General features: G+C 43.1%; 1 protein-coding gene across 3 annotated transcripts in view; it reads right to left on the reverse strand.

Annotated features, from left to right (window-relative positions):
- Window positions 1-1,631: 1,631 nt before the first annotated feature.
- gria1a (glutamate receptor, ionotropic, AMPA 1a) overlaps window positions 1,632-14,711 on the reverse strand; it is a 59,605-nt gene continuing 46,525 nt past the window's right edge. Inside the window, exons 12-16 of one of the 3 annotated variants that reach the window (XM_030062119.1) lie at window positions 12,334-12,532; window positions 11,140-11,387; window positions 7,856-7,970; window positions 4,051-4,185; window positions 1,632-1,799 (exon numbers count right to left, since the gene is read on the reverse strand). In XM_030062119.1, coding sequence (XP_029917979.1) covers window positions 1,632-1,799; window positions 4,051-4,185; window positions 7,856-7,970; window positions 11,140-11,387; window positions 12,334-12,532 — 865 coding nt within the window. Of the gene's footprint in view, window positions 1,800-3,915; window positions 4,186-7,039; window positions 7,155-7,855; window positions 7,971-11,139; window positions 11,388-12,333; window positions 12,533-14,711 lie in introns of those variants that run through there. The other 2 variants (XM_030062120.1, XM_030062121.1) reach the window with 2 other exon arrangements.

Consider the following 14,711-nt stretch of genomic DNA (forward strand, 5'->3'; position numbering starts at 1 on the left):
GAATACACTCCCAAACAACCAAATGGACCCAGAACTGCAAGGCTCATCAGCAACGGCTGTTTGTTAACAGTGTTAGTGTCTCAGGGCGGACTTTTCCATTATGATTCACACACCGGTTGTCCTTTGTCACCCGGTCTGCCCTCTACTGTCCAGGGCCTGCCACTCTGATCTCTGTGTACCTGACATGATCTGAATGAGAGAGCCCTAAAGCAGAGTGGTGCGGCGTCCATGGTAACCTTGGGGTACAATAAACACCGATAATAGTGACTGTGAACCTGTCAGTCGCAGCAAGCGTTTCAATCTCTTCTTCCGGAGCGAGCTAGCAACAGGGGGAGGAAGCCAACTTTCCTTTTATAGGCCACACACTATCTGCAGGGGATATGCCACGAGCCATAAATTGAGAGTGAGAGTAGCTGCACTGCCTATTTCATTAAAACTGAAAACAGCTGAAAATACATCACAGGAGGAGTGACTAAATTATGCAGCAAGTACTCTAACAATAGTTTGAGGATTTTTTTTTTTTTCTTTTTCAGATCATATCTCACCTTGTCAATCTCTGTTCTTTACGGGAAGCCGCAAATAGCCACCCTGACATATGAATGGATATGCTATGACTGTAAGAACAGTAGAATACAGTGTAAGGTCGCTCAGTACTGTACATAGCAGATTAATGTATCAATGTATTGATGCTTCTTCTGATTCCTCTCTACTGTTCTACACCTGTCAGATCAGTAAATGTGCAAACTCTCTGTCTACTGGTTAAACCAATGACTACAATAGCAACAAGTGTGGTGTTTCTGTGTGTTTGTTAGTGACAATGGTCATATAGCACAAAGACAAGGCATGGTGTGTTTAATGAGGTGTAGCAGCAATGCATGTTTGTTGTCGTCTGGTTAATCGCCGCTTTAAACAGGATTAACCTTCAATCAACGCTAAATCAAATCAACTACTTTTGACAAAGCTCTTTGCGCTATTACCACAATGTAAACTGTATATAGTATCATAAAAACTGGATATGCTACACAGAGCATCGTGTCCTTCCAAAATGGTCTGGAAATGTGAGAGTGAGAGAGAACAGGAATGTCCCGAAACAATATCAAATCATCGTTAAGAGTCACAAGCGTCGATCCTCCTCTACCACATCTGTGCAAAGACATGTTCCATCAACCATGAGAAAGCATCTAGGTAGTAGAAGATCAGCAGTGGAGGTGAAGATATTGCACACGCAGACTAACATCAACAGCTCCATAGAAATGGCACAGCGCAGGCGTCACATTGAAGAATAGGCCAAGTTCGTTTTTCTTCACATAAATGAACACTGTAAAAAATTCCAAAACACTCCCCATTGACGGCTTCTTTATTGCAGCACATTTCCTTTCTTTTTTCTCAGTATTTCTTTTTCAAACATCCTCAGATTTAAAAAAAATGTTATGAGTCCATGTTGTTCATAGTTCATAGGGCGGCTCGGGAGTGCATTTGGCAGTAATTTAAGTCTTGTACGAGTTGGGTAAGTTGACAGCCAGCAGAGTAGACGGGTCAAACCGGACAGCCATGATTTTGAGGTCAAAGAGTCCTGTGCTCTTTCTGCCCCACCCTGCCTATTCCTCGCCGCCAGCGGAGTCGTGTGATGATCACATGCCGGAGGCACCCAGTCCCATGCTGGCGGTGTGGCTCATACAGGGCAGTGTCTGAACGGTCTTGGGGAAATCATGGGTGAGGATACGCCCGTTTTCTCCACCGCTCCCGTTGCCACTCATCCTGGTCAGAGTGGAGCAGCGCATGGCGTCATTGATGGATTGCTGTCAAAAACAAACACACAAACAGACCCAGAGTGATGTTACAAATTTGAGTCCATTCTCACAGACAAGTATTTCATTCCCACAGAAACTAATGCAACTTTAGTGCTAGTAATAAACACAGTGTGTATTCTGAAATGCATTTTAGCTAAAGCAGAACAAACACAAAATTGCAGAATGTATATTTCAGCTACAAGACCTGGATCTCAAACAGTTTTTCTTGTCTTGGTTATGTATACATGGATACATGAGCATAAGCAGCTGTTTATGTGAGTGTCTGCATGTGGCGTTGGTGTGCAAGTTCAGGAGAAGGATGGGCAGTTAGGAGTCACAGGGTGTTGGTTTTCATCCTCTTTATGTAGTGCTGAGCATCATTCGCGGGTGGTAAACCGTGGTGGCTGATGTGCATCAGTGTTCTAATTTGTTACAGGCAAAGCAGAGTGGACGTGTGGGCAGTAAGAAGGGAGCTGAGGCTCCACTCATGGGTTTAATAGCTCTATTCTCCAGTCTATTGCAGTAAAAGGCAGTGGGCTCGAAAGCAGAGCTAATGATGTATGTGCATGTGTGTTTTTTGTTTGTGCGTGCACACGTGTGCACATACGCATCTGTGTATTTGGTGGCTGCTTACATCTCCCCTTCTATAGCTGATTAAATTCAACAAAGCCAAAGTGATCTGAGGCAACCAGCGAGTGCTGCATGGGGATTGGAGAATTACAGTGGCCTCTAATTGGATCTGTTTCGTAGTTTCTTTCAAACCAAACCGCATAAAGGCACCGCTGGACTAATAGGCTTCTTGCCAATCCCATAAGCATGCTGATCAGGTGCCTCTTCACAGGCTGATTAAAACATAAGAGATTCATGTTGAAGATTATTCCATGTCTTGGCCTGGCTTGCTTTTTTGCTGTTTGCTAAAAGAGTATTTCAGCATGCCTGAGGGCCTTTGATGTTGGAAGAAAGAATCAAAGGTTATGGTTGTTGTCGACTAATAAAGGAGACAGGGCTCCTGTGGAGCAGGTGGCTAACAGCTATGCATGATATCACAGCTGCTGGAGTAGAAACCTCCCATTTTCCAACTTTTGAGGAAGTAAGCAAAAAAAGACTTACTTTCGGATAGGCATTTTGAAAATACGAAGGCGATTTAATGGGTTTAGTGAGCCCGAGGGCCATGTAAACTGCAGTGTAAGAGTTAGACTGTTCTAGGTCAAAGCAGTGATGAAACACATGTGAGCTGCACCAGACCTGCCTTATGGTATACATATATAGGATGTTCACTACGATGGGCCCTACATTGCGAGACAATCAGCAAAAAGAGAAGAAGGAGCAGGGCAGAGATTTGCTGAGAGAGACAGACGATACAGTTAATGTACCACTTTGATTCAAATTGCCTTTTTACCTGTGTTGTAAAAGTGAAACACAAGGGTTTTGTAACTGATAACATTAATCGTCAGATAAAAACCTTAAGAACTATATATACATACATATATGTAGTGTAATATGTGTGTGTGTGTGTGTGTGTGTGTGTGTGTGTGTGTGTATAAAAAGGAAATGTGTGTAAACCATACTGAATTTGCATAAATTTGTTTCTATAATTGTACTATGACCTCATTTAACCAAAAGTAACTGAGATATTGAAAACATAGCATGTGTTTTATCAGTTTTAGATATTGATCAAAGTGTTAAGTATCTTCTAGTAGTGAGTGAGCATGGATGAATTTCCCAGTACATACAATACTTATTCAGAACACTCATGGAAAATGCTAAATTGTAACAACCCTGATGCACTTGCATACTGAATTTCTTGTTTGTTTTGCAGCCACATCAGCCTACCACTGTGCTAAAAACTGTAGCTTTAGCACAGCACAATAAGAAACAGGCATAACGGCAATTTAAAATCAAGTGATACCAAGAGCACTGCAGGAGATCAGTGAAGTAGAGACTGAGCGAGGGAGCTGCAGAGGGAGAGAGAGGTACAGGAGAGCGTTTGCACTGCGGTGGAAGCCGTGAGTGGCCCTACTGTGATCACGGTTTGATGGACGGGGGTGAGGAGGCGGATGTCATCATCATCATCATCATCATGGCTTGATCACAGCGTTTCCTACCCCGTGGCTGTGCTCTGCTCTTATATCTTAACAGTGTTGTTGGCGTACAGGCCGTAGCTCTGCAGCTCTGTGTAGGGGGCGCTAGCACCACTGTCTAAGGCTGAGCAGTGAAAGGCCTGAGCAGCTGAGGCAGCAGCAGCTCGCGCGGTGGACACCTTCATTCGACGGGACTCGGTTCTGGACTTGTAGCAGAACTCCACCAGTGCCACCAACATGGCCAGGCCCAGGCCTCCGATCAAGATGTAGAAGACCCCCGCCACGTTGCTGAGGCTCAGAGCGCTTGTCTTGTCCTGCAGGGAGTAGGGGAAGGGCAGCAAAGGAAAGTGGTAAGGAGCGATGGAGGGGCAGAGATGCCAACAGGGCACTTAACGAAGACAGACATGCTGATACACATATATTACACACATATATACATACAATGTACACACAAACAGGTGAAATTCACAAGTGCAAAGACTCAAATGCAGTACAGCATAGTGACACACACATACATACACACACACGTGGCCGCGCGCACACACAACCCTGATTTATCACACACAGCACAGAGAGATGTGGTCATACAAGTGCCAGACAAAACACATACACATATAGACACACACAAAACATATTCAAGGTCTTGAAAACAAACACTGGTCTGTTTTTTTTTTTTTTTTTTTTAACTGATTAATATTTCAATCATGTTTTGATTTTCTCCAAATTTTAAAGCAAAAGAAAATATATTTTTTTAAAACTATGAAACATGCATCCATGCAATAATATCATAAACAAATATTTGGTTAAGTTGCTTTCATCTGTTCAAGGGTGTTAGTTTCAGTGTCTAGCTGCACTGACACCCGGTCAGGGTCAGTGTAAAACATCATACACAAACTTTCAATCTGTTCTTTATTGACTAGCTTTAATATACTTTGGTTACTCAGTGGTGTAAAGATGGTCTTGGATTCATAAAAGATGTTTCTCCACAGTGGCAATGTTCTGGGACATGCACAAATGAGCAATGTCAACTCTGAAAGTGCCAACACCACTTTTCATGTTTTTTAAACAGAACGGTGACAATGGAGATTACGGGCACTGCAGAGAGAAAACCCTCATGATCCCAGGACATCTTTACTTCAGTGAGAAACTAGAGTAGCCTATGTTAAGGCCAAGTCAGTGTCCGTAGCAGTTTACATTGTCCTCAACAGGCTAGCCACTAAAACTAACACCATGGAACAGAGCTAACTGTAGTTAATTAAAAAATAAGTTTGGCATTTTTCAACCCAGACTGTATTGAAATGTTGACACCTACCCTTTATAACCGTACATAGCACAGCTTAGGGACAACTTACCACTCTGCTGCTTCTTGGTTGCCTTCAATACAATCCAACATGGCACTTGTTTTTAGCCCCACAAAATTTGATAAATGTCCTTTTTGACTATGGGCAATGTCTTGAAATTGTCCATCAAAAAATGGTTGGGTATGGGTATCAAAATCTAATTACAGCCTGGGGTAAAAAAATACCAAAGCCTATCTTTTGACCTATATTACATTTGCACCTACTTACATTTACACCTATTTATAGTCTGTAATGAAATTAGATCATCAAGATTTAGGCTTGAATCATTCAACCTATGAGACTCTTATGGAACACTGGGACCTGACAAGGATGTTTTTGGACCTTTTAGCACCTCTACTTCTATTTGAGTTCACAGTCAACAGTTATTATCAGCCCCAGGAATCATTAGTCACCACCAACTTTCAGGCTTTTAATTATCCACCCCCTTAAGTCGATAGTCTTCATTAACTCGACGGAGAAAACCAGGAGATGCATTTGCATACAGTTTGATAACCGTGTCTAAAATGTTTGTAAATGTTTGTCAACTCTGATAGCAGGAATGGTTTGAAGTAAATGGTCTTAGTTCAGATTTAACTGGATCAAGTCATGTTAAACAAATCTAGACTGCTTGAAAGCTACTAATATCTTGCTAGTCCTTTTGGCAGAAAATATATCAGCATATACATTCCCATATTATAGTATATTATAGAGCAGGGGTGTTGAACCATGTGCAATGGCGAGCCAAGAGGCTACAAATTTTCATAACAACAAAAAACTCCATCAGGTGATTTCACTGATTACCTCACCTTCAAGCAGAGAGAATCGTCTAGTCAGTGAAATCACCTGGTGGAGTTTTTGGTTGGACTGCAAACCTGCAGCCTCTTGGCCCTTCATGGCACATGGTTCGACACCCCTGTTATAGAGGTTTTCAATCCTGGTCCTCAGGACAGTGAGCCCTGATTGTTTCTCTTGTAGCTCTCTCATCTAAGACTGTTTTACACCTGGGACCCTGGGCGAATGCAGTTAATTAGCTGGTTAAATGGAAAACCAGTAGCACTCTGTGTCCTGAGGTCAAGGATTGAAACTACTGATTTGCATGATTTTTAGACCAGAATATCAAAGTGCATATAAGGAACTGGGGAGACAGAAAAAGAAAATCAGGCTTTGGGATCCCAGGAGCAGCCAAAGTTACGAATGTGGCATCTATGATAAACAGTAAAAGGTATTCTACAAAGGAGAAATACTATTTCAAAACAGGGGTAATATTGTACATGCACACTCCGTGTTAGGCTGAGGCTCTTTGGACAGGGTCGTTACTGGGGCCAGACCGCCAGGTTAGCGACTCAGCATGTTCCAAAGGCCTTATAATCATCTACGTCTCTCCGCACTGACATCTCCTGCTAAGTGTACAGAAAAACCTTCCTCTTTTTCTCCTTGTTTTCAGAATGATTCAGATTCAGTCTGCAAGCTCAAGGTTATCAGAACACTTAATCTGGTTGGAGGAGGCAGGCATTACACAGCATTCCCAAGACAATCCAGCTTACAGAGGACTTACACAACTTGGTTGATTACTGTACTAGGAAAAAATGCTTCTTCACTTTACATACAATGAACCACTGGAGCAATCCTAAATAAATAATAACCTCTGACAACACAAGCTCATCAGTGTGAAGAAAGAGAGACCAGAATGGTGCTGCTAGAGCCACACAGGGGACTACAATATTGTTCGGTAATAGAGAGGCTGAGGGCAGATTGGGGCTGGTCTAGGATCAGGGCAGGGTTATGCTGGGAGGTGCTGTGAGGTGACGGGACTGGTTTGGAAACTGACCTTTCTTCCGGAGTCCTTGCTGCCACACTCCCCTTTATCGTACCACCATTTGTTTTTCAGTTTGTCTAAGACGGCTTGCTCATTGAGTTTCAACACCGCTAGGTTTACTGGGATTCTTCCAACCGTAAGGAAATAACATAAATAACATATTATACCATGTTATTTTATGTTATTAGTTCAGAGACACAGAGCAGCAGATACATATACACGTTAATGCTTGAGCTTACTTATAGGTAAAAAAGAAAACACACACACACACAAACACACACACACACACACGCACACATACACACACACATATATACCATTAACATCATTAGAAACAACAGATTCAAAGTGATATGCATTAATACTCCATCTAACTTGGTTGACTGTCTCCGTAAGGCAGTAGATGTGTATTACTATATCACTTTGGGTAACCGGCACACTGCTTACACTCAGTTATGCAACATAGAAGTCATAATTCTCTTTGGTCTTTTTCAAAGCAGTGTACATGACTTTGCCAAAAAGCGATGTAAGCAACCAAATTGGACAACTAAACCTGAAAATATGACAAAGTCACTGAATGCATACAGTCCTCAAATATCCCGGGCCATGAGGGACCCAGCTGGTTTAAGACCAGACACTGGTCCATAGATTTGGAGACTGAATTGTTTGTCTGTGTGACTTTCAAAGTGATTGCCTTTTAGGGATGGCCGGTTGCTGATTGAGAGACTGGGTGTTGCCAGAGTGGTGGTGCAGCGTGAACCTGCCGGTTACCCCCCCCGGCCCCAGTGGTGGTGGGTTACCCGCTGGGTTTGTCAAACTGGCTCTGACCTTGGAGTCCCCGCCCCCGCTGCCGCACTCTCCCTTGTCGTACCACCACTTGTTTTTCAATTTGTCCAAGAGCCCCTGCTCGTTCAGTTTTAACACTGCCAGGTTAACTGGGTTTCTTGAAAATGATAATAAGAATGATAGCCATTAGGAAACACTCTATGGGACAGATATAGAAAGATTTGTCGTACAGTGGTGGTGATTATGACAACATTGACTTACTATCAAAAACTCCTGCACATGTGACTACTGATATGAAGCAGGAGTACTGACTTTAGATGTTAACAGTACATGTTTGATATGTGTTAGTTGTATATGTTAGTTGTATATCCGCAATGGGCTGAAATGCTGGGTGGCCATAGTAGAGTCAGGTTTTACCAAGCAGGGGGCCTCAGAGAGAGGCAGAGGAGACACAATAAATGGAGATGTCTTAGACATGGAAGTCTGTCTGCAGATGGTAATCTCCTTTCAGAGGTACTGGCATACAGATTGCTATGGCAACTGACATATCAATATTCAACCCATTACTGCATCCAGGTGAACAGAAGCCTGTGATGATTAATTTACGCCTATCAGCATTAATCAAGAAGAGTAGCAGAGACATAAGCAGCAGATACAAAGGCTTCCCATATTTAAACCGTCCGGTTCACCAAAGCTTATTTCCTATACGGACTGTAAATGTGCTGAACCACAGAAAGGAAACACCAACTATATCAACCACCACATCCAAAGCATCTCCAAAAGGTGCTGCTCTGTCTCTCTCTGCTGAGTCTGTATGTGTTTGCATTTCCTATAGCTGACTGGCTGCGGAGAAACGCTCTCTCCATCCATCACAGATAGGCAGAATTTTGACCAGATTTTGCATGGAGAAAAACAAAAACAAAACAATAAAAGAAAGACAGAAAAAAGATGATAGCTTTTGCTTTTGTTGTTTTGTACAATGATAATAAAATAATAATACTTTCATTGGGGTTGGTGCTATTCTGCCTTTATCATCAGGAGATGCAGAGAGTCTTTATCCACAACCATGAGTGACCAACACAGCTGTAGGGAACACGGTTATCCTCGGAGCTGGTAAAACCTCTGAATTCTTTCTCAGCCCAGTGAACTCAGACAGAAAGAAAGAAATCATAGTGTGTGAACATGGATGGTCCAGAGATCTGCTGGTCATTAGTTAGTTGGTGAGTTGGCCTGAGGCAAGGGAATGTCAGGGAGCTCATGTTTGGAGGGATGGGATTAACAGTCAGGAATGGGGTTGGCAGGTCACTGTACGGTATGTGGAAGGGATGGAGCAGGGAGCAGATTATGTAAAGTACTTTCTACAGACACAACAGAATCTGTAGCCTGAGGGCTGTCAGTACTCAAACCTGTGAAATGAAAGCTTATGTCAATTGAGCATGTTTTTTTTTTCAAAGTGAAAGTTCCAATTAGACCTGCACTGCAGTAACAGTGAAGAAATGTACATTTTCAATATGACACATAAACCATAAATTGCAGGTCAGATTGGACTCAACACTTTGAATTCACAGGACATCCACAAACGACTGATTCAAGGTGAGCAGCAAAAGTGGTCAGTTTCCTCTTTGGTGATAAAAGGAACATTAAAATCAAATTTCCATCCTTTAACATAATGCCTTCAATCATTAATGCCCATTATCTGAAAATGAAAACCATCTTCTTTGATAGTATCAGATGTCTGTGAATGCCCAGTATGTCAACCTGTGAATACCATGCATCACTCTGCCAGTAACTGACACAAAGAGAGTTTGATATTGGGGGCCATCCTCAGCAATCCCACACTCAATTCCATTGCTACACTGTAGGTTTGGGTCAGTCGGACTGAATGACTGAGGGAAGATTAATTTCAACACTTGTCTTATCACTAATACAGTGCTGACTTACTATATGAAATCTAATTTGTGGGAAATTTAAATGGGCCCCCTCAGAGAGGAGTGGGAGCCAAGCCATTTCTAGTCATCATGTTGTGACCTTTGGCTGTCGACAAAGGTGGACCCCCAGATGAATCCTCAGTGAGTTTGAATGAAATCTCCCCATATGGCTCCTTTCATTATAATGAATGGGGCTTATTAGAGAAAGATTAAAAGCTTCAGATGTCCCCCCACCCTCTGTACTCTCTCTGTGGTCGCAGGAGAAATATGAATGGGAAGTTGGTTACAGTGTTAATGTAATATGAAATGACAGCTGCTGTTCTTGGACGACGATGATAGAAATACAGTCAGTATGAATTATCATTCATACTATCAATTATTACATTGCATGTGGCAAATATCATTTCAAGTCTGCTGAATTCAGATTCAAGATGCAAGCCCTGGCTTAAGTGGAAAAGTGGGCATATGGGATGTGATCCTTTTAGCTGTAATCCTGCTTCAAGTGCCCTGTTGGGTTTGAGAGAGGGAAGACGTGTTTTACATTTGCAACGAAGGATAAAAAATGGAAGTACAGACAGTCTCTAGTGACTGTGCACGTGTGAGTCTGTGGGTTCAGGTGTGGCTGTTTGTTTGAGTTTATCATTTGGGAGTGAGTACGGGTGTGTACTCGTCTGTGTGTGTCTTCCTGTGCATCGACACACATCCGTTTGAGCACATATCCATGCCCGTGCGCCGTCACTCGTGCATGTGTATTTCTGTGTGTTCGAGGGGGTGCTCCAGCTTCAAAGCAGACCAAATCAAACAGGCTGAATGAGGCTTAGAATATAATGAGAGGGCAGCAGGAAAAACAAGTGTTGCTGAAGGAGGCTGGGGGCATCTCATAATCCTACTTAACACTTCCGCCAGGGCTCACACACAGCCAGCCTGAACCTTTGTCAGGGGCACAGCACAAAGACAAAGGCTTAGGATGGCTGCATACACATAAATACACAAACATAACCATAATCCGAGGGATGATCTGCAGTGGTGACAATGAATAAGGTAATTAATGAGTATGACTGTATGGAACTAGTATGGACACCAAAGTGGTATGAGGTAAGAAATAATGCAAGTGTTGTATGTCTGATAGGAATGCATTCATACTGTGTAGAATGGTATATATACATGCACATGGGCCTACTGTATGTTATTAAGACAATAAGATGCGTAAATAAAACAAACTGCATGATATGTCACTTAATAGAGAAGAGACCAGTGATTTTAAGATGATGAATAAAAGAGCATTCCTGAGTTTGATGGACAAATCTACAGGTGACAGATGAAGAAGTGCTCATGCAGGAGCCTCAATAAAAGCGCTGGGAGCTTTTATCCAGCTGCACTGCAGTGGCAGGGGTTTACCTGAGAGGAGAGCCCTTGGGAGTGGCAATGCCATAACCTTTAGAGTCCAGGTTCCCTCCCACCTTCATAGTGTCACAGGGCTTCCTCTGCTCTATGTACTCGTTCATTGTGGACTCCAGCAGGTAGGCATACTTGCCCTTGGACTTCCTGACCCTTATCACACCCTCGTCTGTGGTCTTGACGAACACGGATGGGTCAGCCGACTTCATGTAGGACCACATCTTCTCAAACACAGCTATCTTAGACCTCTGAAATAGATCGCCAGAGAGAGAGCGAGAGAGGGTGAGACAGAAAGACAGATGCAATAGACAGAAGAGAGCAGTCATAGGCAACTCCTCGGGACAGTTTTCAGCAGCAATGGGAGTATGTTTGTTCTGTGTGTGGTCCTACATGAACAACGCATGTTAAAGTCCAGGTTTGTACGTGTATGTGAGGTTGCTTTCATACCTAACAGTCCATTTGCATGATCTGGTCTAACAAATTGTTTGATGCAGTTTGACTTTGCTCATTTGGTTTCTGTTGGCTTTCACATGGCTCAAATAAAAGCAGACTACCAAACCAAAGTGACATTATTGATCAGGGAAGAAAGCGCATAAACAGAAAAGATTCTGATTCATAGTACAAGGAATATCCCTAACCATGGGATTTATGTTTATGGCAGTCATCCTCCCTTTGCTGGCGCATCAGAGGAGGATTAGTGAAACATAATGTGAAAGACTGATGCAACTCCAAGGATACTGGTCCGTTGTGGTTCCATGGTGGTGTCATTTCATAACTGCAATATGACGGAGATTCATGAGATACAATAGTCCATGTTCTCAAACTCCGACTTATGCCTGCTATTTGTACATCTTTGACTACTTTATCCTCTAGGCTGCTGTATTTCTGATCAAATTACCTGTAACTTCTGTTGGCACCGTAATGCCTTGGCTGTAGTCATTTCCATTAAATAAAAATCATGCGTTGGTGTGGTTACCTCTCGCACTTCAAATAAACTGCCTCAGAGTTCACTTTGAACTGATCCGAGAAAGACTCATTTTAACATTTGTTGCACCGTAGGGTTTGATTAGGGTGCTCTCACCAACTTAAATGGACTACCCTAAAAGGGTGAGTGCACCAGGGTTCAACTCAACCGGACTGAACAGGTCAGGTGTGAAAGCATCTACAGTATATCCGCTCATCTTCTGATCTCACCCTGAAGAACTCTTTGGTGGAGCCGGCGTCCAGCGTTCCATACGCTATTTCTGTCTGCTTGGCCAGATCTTCAGCGCTCTCTATAGGAGACACCATCCTCTCCACTGTCAGGAAGGCAGCCAGGTTGGCTGTGTAGGATGAGATGATGATGAGGGTGAAGAACCACCACACACCTCCAACGATGCGGCCTGACAAAGACCTAAAAGTAGAGGAATTATAGCATTATTTTAATTGAGGGGGTTATATGTTAGTATAGAAATGTGAGATTTAATATAAAAAATAGACACTTGAGCCTTGGAAATTTTCACTGGGCGACCGGGGGTTTTTCCATTCCTTACCAATTTTTGCACACAATCAGAAAGAGCAATCTAAAAACCCTATGATGTTCATACCATACAACTGACCTACATTGCATCACACTCCTTCCCCACACGCACACTCTTCATTCCACCAAGCCTGGAGAGCTTAGTCCAATGTGCTGAGGAAAGATAACCAGTACCACAAAGGCCCACTCGGCTTCCTGCCTGCCAAATTAATCTCACTTTAAGAAAGTTGCCAATATGTTTCATGGAACCACGCACATTAATTGCTGGGGATTAATAGTCAGTGAAGAACACTTAGCCACTACTCTAATTGCACTTTCAAAAACAAATGGATGATTTGTGAGCAAAATCCCCTGGGATAAATCTCTGTCTCTCCTCACCTCAAGAGAAGCCAGCTTGAACAGCAACCGCAGAAATTATGTTGCATTACGTGTTGTGCCCCAACAAGCACAGAGGCACGGATGCAAGCTTACGCAATGAAAATGACACAAATCTGAAACAAAAAAGGGTTTCATGCTTCACCTTTGTGCTGTCAAGCAAAATTTAGAATGAGCGTGAAGGCAAGCTTAAGAATGAAAACGGGAGAGGCTAAAACATAATCATTTAAGATGCTTTTGAGATGATGGGTGGATGATGAAAGAGCAGTGAGGTCTAGGGAGACAGAAGGATGGGACCGAACAGAGAACAAACAGAGAGTGGATGTCGAGCCTTTGAAAATCAGTGAGGAGAGAGCAAAGCTGTCAAGCAGGGTCGATGGGTAGGTGGGTGGGGGCAGGAATTCATATTCTCACTTGTTCATTGATCATTGTTCTAATGGGTATGTGCAAGGTCAGGCTTTGAATGTGCAGTGAAAAAAGAAGCATCAGACTCCGAATACCCAAGTGCATATTTAGAGCTGCAGCGAAACCTTTCACAAGCAAACGGATGATTGAGTCTCTCTCTAGTGCCTGAACTCCATCTCAGTATAGCTGCAACAAGCTGAATATTCAATACTATAGATCACGCTTCTTGAATAGCTTCTAATTACTAATCTGTCCTCTTGTTGGGTAATGTGTCGAAAACTGGACTGCTGCTCTGTCACAGTGCAGGACAAAAATGTGAGAAACGAGGAAGAGATGTGAGAAAGAGAGAGAGAGAGAGAGAGAGAGAGAGAGAGAGAGAGAGAGAGAGAGAGAGAGAGAGAGAGAGAGAAAGAGAGAGAGAAATTGGGGAGATGGCGAACAGGCCCAGTAGTACCACCAGAGGCTGACAAACCTTAGCTTTGACTGCTGCTGGCCTCCAGAGATGGCAGTAGACAGCTGTCTAATCCATCTCCTTCACTCGTCCTTTTCTCTCCTTTTCTCTCCTTTTCTCTCTTTATCTCTCTTCTTCTTTTTCCTCCTTTCTCCTACTTTCTTGCTTCCCTCTATCCATGCTTTGTCTCTCTGTGTTTTGCTCTCTGCCTGTCTCTTTGTGTGCTCGGGGGCTGACAGGGGTTTTGTTTTCGGCCCAGGAAAACAGTGCCCTGCACCTTGGCACTGACACAGACATGTAGACAGACACACACACACACACACACACACACACACACAGACACACAGACACACACACACACACACACACACATTTTCACCACAGGCAGGAAGTGAATGCATGTGTGTATTTGTGTGCGTGCCTGCCTGTCTGTCTATCTGTGTGTGTGAGAGAACAACCGGGTCACAATTCGCCGTGTGACTGGGAGAGAGATGGAGTAACAGAGAGAGAGAGACAGACAGAGAGAGAGGTGTGTGTTGGTTCTCCTGCAGCAGTCCTCTGCCCTAGATGAGCCGAGTGTCTGGCAGATGCAGACCTGTTTGTCTCGGTTTGTTTCTTTTTGAACTCGTCTCCTTCGAGCCCCCTTCCCTCTCCTCATACATTATTACGTGGCTGCCTACCTTGGTGCCTTGGTGAAACATTAACTAAGCTGTCTTATTACAGTAAGGGAAATGTTCTAAGCAGCACTATAATTTCATAGCCTTGTTAAGGCAATGGTTAATCAATTATTCATTCTGCCAATTCATTACTGTTGAGCATTAT

This window comes from Myripristis murdjan, chromosome 10, assembly GCF_902150065.1.
Source record: "Myripristis murdjan chromosome 10, fMyrMur1.1, whole genome shotgun sequence".
Taxonomy (NCBI): Eukaryota; Metazoa; Chordata; class Actinopteri; order Holocentriformes; family Holocentridae; genus Myripristis; species Myripristis murdjan.